The following is a 16,088-nucleotide window of genomic DNA, read 5'->3' as shown; positions in this document are numbered from 1 at the left end:
GGAGGTAGATAGCCACAATTTCCCTTCAACAGCTAGGTGTTATTTTTCCCCTGGACCCTGTTAAGAAGCCCCAAACTACATTTAGAGTTAACCCACAGGAATCTCTTTCTCCTTGAAGCAATAGCCTACTTGAAATAGGTTTCTCTATGAGAGTGAATAGAACAAAACCTAGCAAGACCAGTGGATTCACGCCTCAATTCTTTATTTCAGAGCTAAATGGCACCAGGTTCCTCCCACCTGAACAAAGCCTGCATTCAGGCCACAGTTCTGGAGCTCCCTTGGCCAAGCTTCCTCTCCATGTCACATGGTCTAGGGTATTCCCGGCTCCCCCAGTCCTCCTCCCCCTTAAGAATTCCGCTGTGTGAGGATGAATCAGCAGAATTTTGCCGAAGTTTCAGGCGGGAAGAACCTCCCACAGTGCCTCTGTATCATGACTGGAGAGCTGTGGACTCATCTTTCTACTTGGCAGACCCTCAAGTTTACCCAAGAATTGCTTTCCTGTGGTGTGCAAAAGCTCAGTCCCAACATGACTTGATCTGGGTGTTAAAACGAAATTGTGGGTGCCTGGGTGGCTCAGTTGGTTAAGGCTCCCACCCTTGATTCAGCTCAGGTCTTGATCTCAGGGTTGTGAGCTCAGCCCTGGGCTGGGCAGGAAGCCTACTTGAAAAAAAAAATTCAGCCGAGTAAATTTGAAGACCTAATTGGCTCTATTCAAGGATTCATAAATTGGGCAGGATCCCATCTAGCCAACAGAAAGGATCTTCAAAGAGCTGTAGAAAGGAAAAGTTTTTAAAGGCAGAAAGGGGGCAGGAAAAGTTTATTAGAGTACCTGGTTTCAGCAAGGTCACCTCCTTAGGGGGATGGAAAGGATATATCTGGTGAATTTCCTACTAGGACTGACCAGGTTATTCTGGATTGATAGGTTAAAGGTTACATTTCTGGAGAGGCTGAACCTTCAATTAGAGGAATGGGGCTTAGCATAAATGACTCTATTTTAGCCCTGTGATCACTTTTTTAACAATTTCCCCTTTTGATTAGAATCTCAGCTAAACTGAGTGATATGGAAGATTTTTAAGGTGTTAACACCGCTCTCTGAACAGAAGTTCTCAGTTTTTTGTGCTTTTTTTTTTTTTTTTTATCCTTTGTGTGGTGATCACAGGTCATGACTTTTTGTTGTTCTTTTGTTTTGTTTTGCTTAATCTCTGTGATAGTCACAGGTCATAACTTCAGGTTCACAATTTTTTAGGTTGATCATTCTCTTCATTCCTTTTCTGATGTTCCAGTCTTAGGGAGATCATCTGCTTGGTTGTTAGTAACTGTGAACATGTATTGAAAACCTTTGAGAGAATACAATGTGACAGAGAGACTACTCTGATTGTTCTAAGTAGGATAATTCCCAATGCTTGAAGTACTCTTTGGAGCCATGGTCCCCAAGACTGAAAATAATCAAACCAAATAAGTCAAAGAGAGACCACACTGAAAGAGTCATCTTTTTAAGCCAAACAGTTTGCTCAGCAATCTTACATAACTGAGTTTCAACTTCTCCAGAAGTGTTAAACCAGGGGCAGCAGGTGGTGTAGGTCACAGCACAGATACTTCCTTGCTCAGCTAAGAGATAATTAAGGACTGTTATTATCAATAACTTTGGCCAGAATCTAATGATTTTTGATGGGCACCTATTGTTTTAGTGGTAGATTCCACAATACTTTCCAGAGTTAGGAAAAGGAGGGTCCTAGATGGTGACATAGGAGGACCTGAACTCACCTCTTCCACAGACACACCAAATCTATGCCTATTTGTAGAGCAATTTTTCCTGAAGAACTGAGGGCTGTCTGAACAGCATCTGCACAACATAAGATACAGAGACCACACAAACAATGGCAAAAGAGACAGACACACAGTAAGGAACATGTGGCATAGTTCCTTAGGGATAGTACTGAAGGACTGTAAGCAGATTCCTCTGTACTAGGACACAGAAAAATGATCATGAGTTAAAAGATCAACTAGAACATGAAAGATCAAGCCCTAAAACTGTACCAAACAGTGGGGAGCTGCTGGAACTCTCTTCAGGTTAGAAGGGCTGGTATGCATCATGGTTTATGTTCCCCTTCCACTTTAATAGTGAAGACAGGATGAGGGTCCTGGCATCTTAGCCAGCCTACTGTCTGAGTGAGCCTCAGGCCCCTAGCCCCCATTAACACCAGTGATCCCATCAAAGTGGCCCCCGAGCAGCACACACGAAGATACCTCCAGTCAGTCCTCACCACACGCTAGCCTTCTTGCCCAAGAGACACAGGCAGAAAGAGCCTTCTGAAACACTCCAGGCCTATACCACTTTGGCTGTAGACAACTTGCTAGGGTGGCTTAGGTGCAGAGTGCCCTGGAATCTCTCAACCCTCACTCACTTTGGCTCCAGATATCTTGTCATGTGACTCCCTGAACAGAGCATCCCAGGACATGGCTTGGACCCACTTCAGCTTCAGCTGTTCTGCCCAAGTGCCCTCTGCATGGACACCCCAGTCCATGCCCACTTTAGCTCTGACTATCCCATCAGGGCTGCTGCAGCACAGAGTGCTTTGGGGTCCGTAGCCTATGCTTACCACAATGACAGTGAGCTGGCCAGAATCACCAGGCACATATAGTCTACACAGGAGATGGCCATACACAAACCATTCCTTCAAATTTAGGAGAAGTAGCTGTTCCACCTCATTTAGAGAAACAAACAGAAAGTCAAGCAAAATGAGGAGACAGGAATATGATTCAAATGAAAGAACAAGACAAACCTCAGAAAAAGAATGAAATAAAATGGAGTTAAGTAATCTACCTGATAAAGACGTCAGAGTAATGGTCACTAAGATGTAACTGGATTTAGAAACAGGAGTGGATGAACTCAGTGACAGTTTCAACAAAGAGATAGAAAATATAAAAAAGAATCAATTAGAGTTGCATAATACAAAACTGAAATGACAAATATACTAGAGGGAATCAACAATAGAGAATGAAGAACAGATCAGTGATCTGGAAGACAGGAAAATGGAAAGCTAAATAGCAAAAAGAAAAACATAAAAAAAAAGAGAATAGGCTAAGGGATATCCTGGACAACACCTAGCAAACATTTGCGTTATAAGGGTTCCAGCAGGAAAAGAGAGGAGTATGGGATATATTTTAAGAAACAACAATTGAAAAGTTCCCTCATCTGAGGAAGCAGACAGTTAAGTTTAGATAGCACAGAGAGTTCCAAACAAGGTAAGCTCAAGGAAGTCCATACCACAATGCAATATAATTAAAATGTCACATATTAAAGATAAACAGAGCAAATTAATAGCAGAAACATAAAGAAATTACTTAGGTACAACCCCATAAGGCTATCAGCTGATTTTTCAGCAGGAACAGTGAAGGCCAGAAGGGAGTGGCATCATATATTCAAAGTGCTGAAAGGAAAAAAATACCCACAACGAGGAATACTCTACCCGGCAAGGTTATCATTCAGAATGGAAGGATATCTGTTTCCCAGATAAACAAAAGTTAAAAGAGTTCATCACCCCTAAACTAGCCTTACAAGAAATGTTAAAGGGACTTATTTAAGAGGAAAAGAAAAGGCCTTAATTAGAAGTGAGAAAATTATAAGATAAAAAAATAATCATGAGTAAAGGCAAACATAAAGGCAGTAGAGCAACACTAATAAAGCAACTTGGAAGATTAAAAGACAAAAGTAGTAAATTGTATCTAAATAGTTAAGAGGACTCACGAAATAAAAAGATGCAAACTATGACAACATACACATAAAGTACTGAGGGGGTAAAAATAAGTTATTTTAGAATGTGTTTAACTTTAACTGGCCATTAACTTAATATAGGCTGCTATACACTTAGTATGTTATCAATGAACTTCATGGTAACCACAAATGAAAAACCTGTGATACATATACAAAAAATAAAGAGAAAGAAAACCAAATATAACACTAAAGAAAATCATCATTCACAAGGAAAAAGAGCAAGAGAAGAAGACAGGAATAGAGAACTATAAAAAAAAAAAGAAAAAAAGAAAGAGAAAAAAAAAAACTCCAGAAAACAATGAACAAAATGGCAATAAGTACTTACCTATCAATAATTGTTTAAATGTAGATGGTTTAAAAGCTCCCATCAAAAGACATAGGGTAACAGAATGAATATAAAAACAAGACCCATCTATATGTTGTCTACAAGAGACTCACTTTAGACCTAAAGACATGTACAGACTGAAAAGTGAAGGGATGGAAAAATATATTCCATGCAAATAGAACTGAAAAAAAAAGCGAGAGTAGCAATGCTTACTTATATCAGACAAAGTAGACTTTAAAACAAAGATAACAAGAGACCAAAAAAAGGACATTATGTAATGACAAATGGATCAGTCCAACAAGAGGATATAACAATTGTAAATATCTGTATGTTCAACATCAAAGCACCTACATGTATAAAGTAAATGTTAGCAGACACAAAGAAATTGCAGTAATACAATAAAAATCAGGGGCTTTAACATCCCACATACATCAATGGATAGATCATCCAGTGGGATAATCAACAAGGAAACCGTGGCTTTAAATGACACATTAGACTAGATGGACTTAACAGATGTGTGTATACATATGCAAACACACACACACACACACACACACACACACACACACACACACACCAGAATAGACATTCTTTTCAAGTGCACACAGAATATTTTTTTCAGTATATGAAATTTATTGTCAAGTTGGTTTCCATACAACACCCAGTGCTCATCCCAAAGGTGCCCTCCTCAATACCCATCACCCACCCTCCCCTCCCTCCCACCCCCATCAACCCTCAGTTTGTTCTCAGTTTTTAACAGTCTCTTATGCTTTGGCTCTCTCCCACTCTAACCTGTTTTTTTTTTTTTTCCTTCCCCTCCCCCATGGGTTTCTGTTAAGTTTCTCAGGATCCACATAAGAGTGAAAACATATGGAGTCTGTCCTTCTCTGTACGGCTTATTTCACTTAGCATCACACTCTCCATTTCCATCCACGTTGCTACAAAGGGCCATATTTTGTTCTTTCTCATTGCCATGTAGTACTCCATTGTGTATATAAACCACAATTTCTTTATCCATTCATCAGTGGATGGACATTTAGGCTCTTTCCATAATTTGGCTATTGTTGAGAGTGCTGCTATAAACATTGGGGTACAAGTGCCCCTATGCATCAGTACTCCTGTATCCCTTGGGTAAATTCCTAGCAGTGCTATTGCTGGGTCATAGGGTAGGTCTATTTTTAATTTTCTGAGGAACCTCCACACTGCTTTCCAGAGTGGCTGCACCAATTTGCATTCCCACCAACAGTGCAAGAGGGTTCCCATTTCTCCACATTCCCTCCAGCATCTATAGTCTCCTGATTTGTTCATTTTGGCCACTCTGACTGGCGTGAGGTGATATCTGAGTGTGGTTTTGATTTGTATTTCCCTGATAAGGAGTGACATTGAGCATCTTTTCATGTGCCTGTTGGCCATCCGGATGTCTTCTTTAGAGAAGTGTCTATTCATGTTTCAGAATATCTTCCAGGATAAATCACATGTTAGGTCACAAAGCAAGTCTCAATAAACTTAAGAATACTGAAATCATTTTAAGCATCTTTTCCAACAAGAATAGTATCAAACTAGGCATCAATTACAAGAAAAATATTGGAAAAAACACAAACATATGGAGGCTAAACAACATGCTACTAAACAATCAATGGTTAATGAGGAAATTAAAGAGAAAAATACATGGAAACAAATGAAAATAAAACACAATGGCAAAAATCTTTGGGATGCAGTAAAAGCTGAGAGCTGAGCTGTTCTGAGAGGAAATTTTACAGTGATACAGGCCCACCTCAAGAAATAAGAAAAATAAACAAATAAAGAATCTAATCTTAAACCTAAAAGAACTACAAGAACAATGCCCAAAGTTAGAAGAAAGGAAATAATAAAGATGAGAGTGGAAATAAATGATATACAGACTAAAAGAAAAAGAAAAGGTCAATGAGCTGTTTTTTTGAAAAGATAAACAAAAACAGAAAAACCTTTAGCTAGACTCACCAAGAAAAAAAGAGAGAGGACCCAAATAAAATCAGAAATGAAAAAGAAGTAACAACTGACACTACAGAATTACAGTTATAAGGGAATATTATGAAAAATTAGAAGCCAACAAATTAGACAACCTAAAAGGGATAAATTCCTAGAAACATAAAATCTTCCAAAACTGAGTCAGGAAGAAATAGAAAATCTGAAAAGACCAATTACTAGCAACAAAATTGAATCAGTAACAAAAAACTGCCAACAAACAAAAAAATCCAGGACCAGATGGACTTATAGGTTAATTCTACAAAAGAAGAGTTAATGCCTATTCTTTCCCGAGCTATTCCAAAAAATAGAAGAGGAAGGAAAGCTTCCAAATATATCCTGTGAGGTCAGCATTACCTTGATACCAAAACCAGACAGAGACACTACAGAAAAAGAGAACAGATCAACAGCCCTGATGGACATAGTTGTAAAAATCCTCAACAAAATATTAGCAAACTGCATTCAACAATGCATTAAAAGAATCATTCAACACCATCAAGTGGGATTTATCCTGGGTTGTAAGGATGGATCAGACTGATTTGCAAATCAATCAACAAGACACAGCACATCAACAAAATGAAGAATAAAAGTCATATTGTTATCTCAATTGATGCAGAAAAAGCATTTGGCAACACTCAACATCTGTTCATGAAAAACATTTTCAATGAAGTGAGTTTAGAGGGAACATACCTCAAAATAATAAAGGCCATATATAACAAAATCACAGCTAACATCATGGTCAATGATGAAATACAAAGATTTTCCTCCAAGATCAGAAACAAAGATGTCCATGCTCACTACTTTTATTCAACATAGTAGTGGAAGTACTAGCCACAGCAGTAAGACAAGACAAAGAAATTAGAGACCTCTGTATTGGTAGAAAAGAAGTTAAACTGTCACTGTTTGCAGGTGACATGATACTATAGCAGAAAACCCTAAAGATTTTATCAAAAAACTATTCGAGTAATAAATGAATAAATTCAGTAGTTTCATGTTATAAAATTAATATAAAAATCTGTTACATTTTTATGCACAAATAATGAAGTAGTAGAAAGAAAAATTAAGAAATCAATCCCATTTACAATTACACCAAAAGGAATAAAATACCTAGGAATGGACTTAACCAAAGAGGTGAAAGACCTGTACTCTGAAAACTATAAAAGAATGATGAAAGAAATTGAAGATGACACAAACAAATGGAAAGATATACATGCTCATGGACTGGAAAAATATTGTTAAAATGTCCATACTATCCAAATAAATCTACAGATTCAATTCAATCCTTGTCAAAATAACAAAAGCGTGGTTTTTTTTTTTCACAGAACTAGAACAGATAATCCTAAAATTTGTATGGAAGCACAAAAGACCCCAAATGGCCAAAAACAATCTTAAGAAAAAAGAACAAGGCTTGGAGATATCACAGTCTCAAATTTCAAGGTATACTACAAAGCTGTAGTAATCAAAACAGTATGGTATTAGCGCAACAAGAGATACATAGAACAGTGGAACAGGATAGAGAGCCCAGAAATAAACCCACAATTATATGGTCAATTAATCTATGATAAAGAAGGCAAGAATATACAATAGGGAAAAGACAGTCTCTTTAATAAATGATGTTAGGAAAACTGGACAGCAAACATGCAAAAGAATGAAACTAGGCCACTCTTTAAACCATATACAAAATAAACTTAAAATGCACTAAAGACCTAAATGTGAGACTTGAAACTATAAAACTCCCTAGAAGAAAATATAGGCAGTAATCTCTTGGATGTCAGTATTAGCAATATTTTTCTGGATCTGTCTCCTCAGGCATGGGAAACAAAAGCAAAAATAAACCGTTGGACCTCCATCAAAATAATAATCTTTTGCACAATGAAAGAAACCATCAACAAAATAAAAAGGCAACATATTGAATGGGAGAAGATATTTGCAAATGATATATCCCATAAGGAGTTTGTATACAAAATATATAAAGAACTTAATAGCAAACAAAACAAAACAAAACACAATGAAAAAATGGGCAGAGGATTTGAATAGACATTTTTCCAAAGAAGATATACAGATGGCCAACAGACATATGAAAAGATAGAAAATGTCCTTCATCACCAAGAAAATAGAAATCAAAACCACAATTAGGTCTCACCTTACACTAATCAGAATGGCTAGAATCAGAAAGACAAGAAATAACAAGTATTGGTAAGGATGTGTAGAGAAGGGAATGCTTGTACTCTGTTGGTAAAGTAACACAGGCACTATAGAAATGGTATGGAAGATCTTCAAACAATTAAAAAAGGAAATACCATATGACCCAGTAATTCCATTACTGGGTATTTACCCAAAGAATAAAACACTAAATCAAAAAGATATAGGCTCCCCTATGTTTATTGCAGCATTATTATTTTTTTTTAATTTTTTTTTTCAACATTTATTTATTTTTGGGACAGAGAGAGACAGAGCATGAACGGGGGAGGGGCAGAGAGAGAGGGAGACACAGAATCGGAAACAGGCTCCAGGCTCTGAGCCATCAGCCCAGAGCCCGACGCGGGGCTCGAACTCAGGGACCGCGAGATCGTGACCTGGCTGAAGTCGGACACTTAACCGACTGCGCCACCCAGGCGCCCCATATTGCAGCATTATTAACAATGGCCAAGGTACAAAAGCAACCTAAGTATCCATCCATAGATGAATGTATAAAGGATGAACGGATAAAGATGTGGTATATGTAAACCCAATGGATTATTCCTCAGCCAAAAAATATGAAGTCTTGTCATTTGCAACAAGGTGGATGGACCTAACAGGTATTATTCTAAGTGAAATAAGGGTGACTGAGAAAGATAAATACTATCCAATTCTAGTAGTTTTAATGCCATATAATATAGTTTTAACCCTTAGAAACCTTTAATTTCTAATGAAAACTAAAAAGTAAGCAATTGTGAGCCATTGTTACATTACCATTCTGTGGCTTAGCAAATTTATAAATACATTTTATAATCTCTAAAAACATATGCTTTCTCACAGTAAATTTTTTAGTGTGGCACAAAATATGTTTTACTAATAGACCCAAATGTCTTTAGTTCCTCTGTAAAAGGAAGCCCAAAGTTGATAAACCTACGTTCTGTAATTAATGTTTTAGTTTTTTTTTTTTTTTGGTTTGGAAGTGACCCAGATATTTAATAATTATTCATCATTTAACTTAACAAAAAGTTATATTTATTTACTTAGAAAATTATATCTTATCCATCACTCATTCCATTTCTTGAATAAAGGGGTTACATTTAAATAGTAAGACAGACATAAAATTCTATCTTCTATATATCAACAGGATGAGTTCAGTAAGAGGAGGCTTTGTGCAGAGTGCTAAGGCCTGAGAGGCAGGAACAGCACAGGTCCACCTGCGAGTATCGAGCAAGGCCCATGGGACTGGATGTTTGCTAGACACAGGCAGAGAAGAGCATTCTAGATAGAGGGATCATTATATGCAAACTCAGATGTGTGAAAAAAAATAGCATATTTTTCAGACAACCAAAATGTCTGCAGTGAATTAGTGTGTGTGTGTGTGTGTGTGTGTGTGTGTGTGTGTGTGTGTAAGACTGCTTGAAGGTTGAGTTGGAAGAGCCTCGTGTACTGTGCCTTAGAGTTTGAATTTGATTCCACACCAGTGAGGAGGGATTTTAAGGAGGAGAGTTGATTAGAAGGAGAAGAAACTGGAAGCAGGAAGGCCAGGTACAACCAGCTCTAGGAGCCCCAGAAATTACAGAGGACAGCAGGCCCAGCGAAGGTGGGCAGTGAATCAACAATGACACTACGTATGGGCACTAAAAAGAAAGACACACTGTAAATAATCCAACTGATTGACAGGGACAGAAGACTAAAAATTCCTGAGTGCGAGGAGTCATTTCTGGGGCGTCTGTGAGAGGCCTTTGCCAGGTAGGACTCAAATAAACTGTGTGTTCAGAAAGGTTGTTATCAAGTAGGCAGAGGGTTTTGTGTTTTGTTTTCTTTCAAAGGAGTAGTAAAACATTTACTGAAAAAAAAGGCTTTATAACCATTGTTTGTTTGTTTGTTTTATCAAGTATGACTTCTGATCAGAGAGGTCTACTACACAGGAACTGATAAGGTGAGGGCAAGATATTTCTTAATTTCATTTTAGTTGAAGAAATTTCTCTATTGCTTTTGCAGGACTTTGGTTTTTTTTCCTGCTGCAGTTAATCTGCCACCTTGTGGCCTGTTTGAGAAATTCCAGTTCTTGTAGACTGGAGAGAGGATTGAAGGAATCAATATTCTTTTGGTCACCACACGTATCAACACAGTACTGACTGTCACAAATAATACATCAGTGGAGGGATGCCTTCTTCTAACTATATAGTGTCTCTCTTAGCTGCCATCCAAAAGGTATTTTATAATTTCCCAAGAATTCATAGAGAATCAAGAAGTGCTTGAATCATAAATACTTTTTACATCTGTATGCTTTTGACTCCATCAAATGAAAACAAGAGTATAGTCCTTGTATTTTAATGGGAGAAGAAATTGCCCTAAAAGCTAGAGTCCTATATGATTAATTTCAACTTATAAAATATGACTTAAACATAGTAAGGTGAATTTACAAATCTAGAAGAAACCAGGACACTGAGAAAACACCCATTAAGCTAAAATAAAGAGTAATCAGAAGCAGATAAATGAAATCTCTTTTCTGTGGTCGAGTCATGAGGCCATACATAATGATCTTTTTGAGAAACTGAGGCGGCTATTTCTGTGTGAGATGGACTGTCCTTGAATGGGATCACTTCTTAGATTCTGCACAATACAAATAAGCAATAACCCCATCCCACTGGTGTGTAGACTTACCCCTTTAGTTTCCGGATAATAAGGAGGTTGGGAGAAGAGCCCCAGAGAAAGGATGGGTTGGGGCACTGGAGAGCCAGAGTAGTACAGACTGGCTGAATTTCAGCCTTGTACTTAGTTCTACTTATTCTCATCCTCAGACATGCTGTCCAAAGAAAGATGTCTTTTTTTAAAATTGAGATATAATTGACATATAACATTAGGAGCTCAGTTCTTATCAGCTGGTGGGAGAGCTAGAATTAATTTTGCTGCCTCAACATATGATTTGTCCAGCGTACTCCCTTTCCCGAAGAACTACATTTTCCCTTTTCCCCAAGTCCTCCCAGTTGGTGTCCTGGGTATCATTCCTGTACCTTCTGGAACTGAAATCATGCTCAATATACCAGCCCACTTTATTGACACTCCCTTCTCCCAAGAGCTGAATTGTGACATCTTGTCACTGACTGCTAGCTAATAACTTGCTGAAGCCTGATGGACCTCACAATTGGCTCACCACATTGGACACCTCTGGTATCAATCCCAGCATGGAAAGAGCTGAGGTCCCAGAATCCTCCAGGACAATGGGATTTGCATTGCTGGCCCCTCCTGTTGGGGCCATCCTATGTCTGGGTAACTTTTTTTTTTTTGAGAGACAGAGACAGAGACACAGGGTGCAAGTGAGTGAGGAGCAGAGAAAGAGAGGGAGAGACAGAATTCTACAAGGGGCAGAGACAGAGAGAGAGAGAGAGAGAGAGAGAGAGAGAGAGAGAGAGAGAGAGAGAGAAGTGGGGCTCACCCAAAGAGGGGCTCGAGCTCACGTGGGACTGGAACTCACCAACCATGAGCAAATGATCTGAAGTCCGATGCTTAACAACTGAGCCACCCAGGTGCCCAGTATGGGTACCTTTTTGAAGATGGGTTGCCTCCCCTTTCCCCGTGGCCCATCGCTGCCTCAACACTGAAGCCAAATGGTCAGACCCACCCAGCTGGTGGGAAGGTAAAACCTGAGCACTCCTCAGGGGAAGTTCAGATATTTTGAGAAGTCTGTGAGAAGATACCTGAAGAGCACACACTGATCCTCCATGAACTCAACATCTGGAATCATAATAGAGGCTTCTGAAGCAAAGAAAGGGATGGGGGCAAAATAGATGTAAGTTATGAAGGTAATAGAATTGGAAAGATGAGGGGTGCTCTACTTAGAAAATTGTCTAAAGTAAAAAGTATGGCAATTGAGTCCCCAAGAGATCTTCCCATTTCCACAGCAGACATTACTCACTGGTTTCAGCATTCTTGCCTGCAGCACCCAGACTTAAAATCTGTCTCAATATAGCATTCCAGGTATTCACTACAAACCAATTAGTTGTCATGCAAGTTTAAAACTATCAACCATCCTGGATTCAAGTGAAGAAGTACCTTTCTTCTTCCTAAGCCACCAATATAGTACAACATAATGCGTGGATGAGGAAAGTCAGAATAGGAAACCAAAGAGGAAGTCTGTGCTAAGATTAAAAAAGCTAACTTTTTAAGATCTTGTGGTATTAGAATTTAATATATTTTCTATTTAATTATGAGCATTTCACACAATTCTTCCTTTTATTCTAACGGCCTTCTTATGCTCAATACCATTTCCCCTCAGTGCAATCTCTCCCACAATGCCCACCCCTTTCTTTTTTTTTCCACCCAGATTGACTAGTGTGCTGTTGAACTGAAAATGGAACATCGTTGCCTGGAAGTTCATGTTGACCCTCAGGCAGCCAGTCAAGTTAAGGCTGTGTATAGGAAAGATACCTCAGGAGCAGTCATGAGATTCAGGGGTACCTCTCCATGCTGAGTGGCCATTCATGCCTACTGGAATCTAATTTGTGATTCTGCCCAAAACCCTGCAAAAGGGGAGGTTCTGCAGGTACCAAATGTTCCCTGAGTATGTCCTTTTGCTCAAAGTCAAACAGAAAAACAAGAACAGAACAGGAGGTTGTTTAACCCAGCCCTAAGGAAAAGAAAGAAAAAATACTGGAAGCTGAAAGATTGCTTTCAGTGCAGCTCCTGGTGGGGGGTAGGGGCTTAGGTTAAATTAAACATTCATACCATCCCTTTACAATCTAGGAAGCACACCCTGGCAGCTACTCCTGGTTAAAGCTGGTCTCAGATATCCAACTATCAGCAAAATGTATCCACTTAGACATCCTACTGTCACCTATGAATGTTACCACCCTTCTACCCCTAAAACTGAAACCTCAGTCATCACTGATGTCCCTTTTTTTCTTAATAATCAGCATCTAACTGCTTCAATGTCCAACAGATTCTCCTCTCAAGATGTCTCTGGGTCCACTCCTTTCTCCAATTTTAGTATATGTGCTGCCGAAGCGAGCACATCCACTCCTTTCTCTATCCATGACTGCTCCCTTGTTCTTATCCTCATCACTTCATCGCCCTTGGATTACTGGATCCATTTGGTCTCACTCACTTTCCAGCTTCAATTCCCTCCAGTACCAGACTAATATTCCTCAACTCCTACCCTGACTCAATAAACCACCAATGGATTCCCATACTGACTTTCAAAGCTTAAAACTCTCTGGGTTGCTATGCAGTTACCATAATCAGTCACCATATTTCCTATCTACATCATTGTTAGTTATTTCCTATTGGTATGCACGTGTCCCCAAAATCATATTTCCACACAAACGGTGAGTGCAAGTGGCCTTCCGCATGCCTTTTAGCATAAATCAGGGGTTCAATTGAGATCCTACAGTTTTATGTGTTCTTAGCAAGACCTTTCCACCTTCATCACATTACTCATCAAGGCTATTTTCACTCTGCTTTTTAGTATTGCGTGTGTTGCCTCAAAAATTCCAGGTCTCCCTGTTCTTCCCCATCTCCCTCACTCTAATACTTGCATGACCCTACACATCCCCTTTTCTGACCTCATATCCCACTGTTCCTCACCTCCTGAAATAACCTGAATGTGCCTTTTGGAACTCACTCTCCAGGAGCAGCAAAACTTCCTATATGCTTAACTTCCCCTCTGAATATTTTCATTGTCTTTCCCTCACTAAAGGTTGACTCTCCCTTAAGGATACAGTTTGGATAAAGCTACTCCTGTAGCTTTCTCAAATAAGTTCTGCTTTCTCTTCCACATCTCCCTGGCCAGGAGGTCTCGGAGAGGGGGGCTTCCATGTTCTCCTTGCTCCTCTTTACTGGTTCTAGACAATTCCTCTTCCTCTTCTCTACAAGCATCCAACTTTGATATTATGTCATAATATTATGTTGCCTACTTCTCTTCCTTGTGACAGTCACCTATCAACCAACTGCTTACAGTCCATCACTCTTTGAAGATTTTACTTCTGGGTCATTGTCACCCTCCTCAATATATTCCTGTTATGGTTCTTGATGATGTAAGAATAAGTAATCCTCCCAATAAATGGACTTCTCAGTTCGTTGACCTCTTCTTTTCCAAAAGTCATAGTATAAATTTTATTTTTACCAACAACTGTAACTTTATATATCATCATTTCTAATCATTACTATCTCTCTAGCTTACTTCCTCTACTACTTGGCCTCCAAGAATCTTCTACTATACCAAAACCTACAATGTATTGCTTTCTACACCTTTACATGGACCTTTGTTCCTCTCTTATCCTCATGTACTTCCTTTCCCAGATTCAATTCTATGGTCAATCATCATATTTATTGCACTGCATACAGCCTCAGCTCCCTTGCTTCTCTCTCATTTTGATATGCTTCCTTGAGTAACCTTTGTAAACAAGACTCTGATGCAAATATTAAATGAATGCAGATCAACTATTTATTCAATTAATCAGTTAATGTTAAATAAATGCAGATTAAATATTGTATTGAATTAATTAGTTAATGAAGAAATTAAGAAGAAGTCATAACCAGTTCAAAGAGCACTTAAGCAGCTAAGTACAGGATTGCTACATGAGGTACAAACCTAGTTAACATTTAACAAGGGTCATAAATTATGTGTTCCACTGGGCAGTAATTACCTGTATTCCTACTGGACAAAAACTACAACTTGATATGTACCTCCACATATTACCCGGAAACTTTAATCAATAGTTAACTGTGAGTTGAACTAGATTTGTTCTCCTATACAATCCTTGGGTGGCCATATGACAAAGAAGGACATTGGACTCAGTTTTGCCTCATTTCTAAAAACAATAATTTTTTTTTCAGAAAAACAATTTTCTGACTCTTGGTAAAATAACAAAGTAGTTTAACCCAACCATTATGCACTTATACTACACAGCTAAACATGTCTGGAGTAAAACAAAACTAAAGCTCTGAAATGAAATTCATGATCACCAGTTCAAGGAGACTCGGCTGCATAGCAACCAAGTTCTATTACCTAGTTGATTCACCCTCCCACTCTTCTAGGCCACATTTCCTCTCTACCAAACCTCTAACATCTCTTTTCCTTTCCCCACTCTAAGCCAAAAAATTTTGTAACTTACTTCACTGAGGAAATATAAACAATAAAAATAAAAATTTTAAACTGCCACTGCTGCATTCACATACCTGTATGCATTTGTGCCCATACATTTCTCTTTCTCTTCTATTAAAATCAATGAACTGTCTTCACTCCTAGAAAAAGTCAAGACTCAACTTTAGGCTACTAGCCATAATGGAGTAACAGGGTTGAACTTAACTTTTTACCTTAAACAACATGAAAATGAAACAAAATGTATGAAAGAGCAGATTTCAGGCATTTGACAACAGGCAGCATGGAATAGTTATCTCCAAGAAAAAGATAACAAGTGAATCCTATTATTGCCCCAGCTTACTGTGCAGAGACTTTACAGGCCACAGTGCCAGGAGTGGAATAGCAACAAGAGCCTAAACGTCTTTCTGAGTTGAGGAAACATATACTGGGGTTTGGGAAGGCCAGGACATCTAAAAAAATTATAGGAGGGAGTTGCAGAGAAAAGCTGTGATGATCTACAGAGAAGTCCCTTTAAGTCTTGGGCCAAGTACTATACATTTGTATGAGTAAACTATTCAAAGCTTGGAAAGAACCACAGGAAAAGAGTAGGTTGGACAATCGCTAGGACTCACACAGAGTTGATTGTAATTTATATTAGTACCAGCCAGAGTAGAAAGATTTCCTAATATGTAGGTCATTTGGTAATGTCCTCAGAAGGGTGT

At 38.6% G+C, this 16,088-nt stretch overlaps 1 protein-coding gene across 1 annotated transcript in view; it reads right to left on the bottom strand.

The window, feature by feature from the left end:
• Positions 1–15,527, bottom strand: part of NAMPT (nicotinamide phosphoribosyltransferase) — a 214,880-nt gene extending 199,353 nt beyond the window's left edge. The window contains exon 1 of the mRNA XM_045052263.1: positions 15,462–15,527. Coding sequence (XP_044908198.1) covers positions 15,462–15,485 — 24 coding nt within the window. The 5' untranslated portion in view covers positions 15,486–15,527. The remainder of the gene's footprint in view (positions 1–15,461) is intronic.
• Positions 15,528–16,088: the final 561 nt, after the last annotated feature.

The sequence above is a fragment of the Felis catus genome, chromosome A2 (assembly GCF_018350175.1).
Source record: "Felis catus isolate Fca126 chromosome A2, F.catus_Fca126_mat1.0, whole genome shotgun sequence".
In the NCBI taxonomy this organism is placed as follows: Eukaryota; Metazoa; Chordata; class Mammalia; order Carnivora; family Felidae; genus Felis; species Felis catus.
The sequence above is the reverse complement of the archived record's forward strand: the minus strand, read 5'-3'. Positions and strand labels throughout refer to the sequence as shown.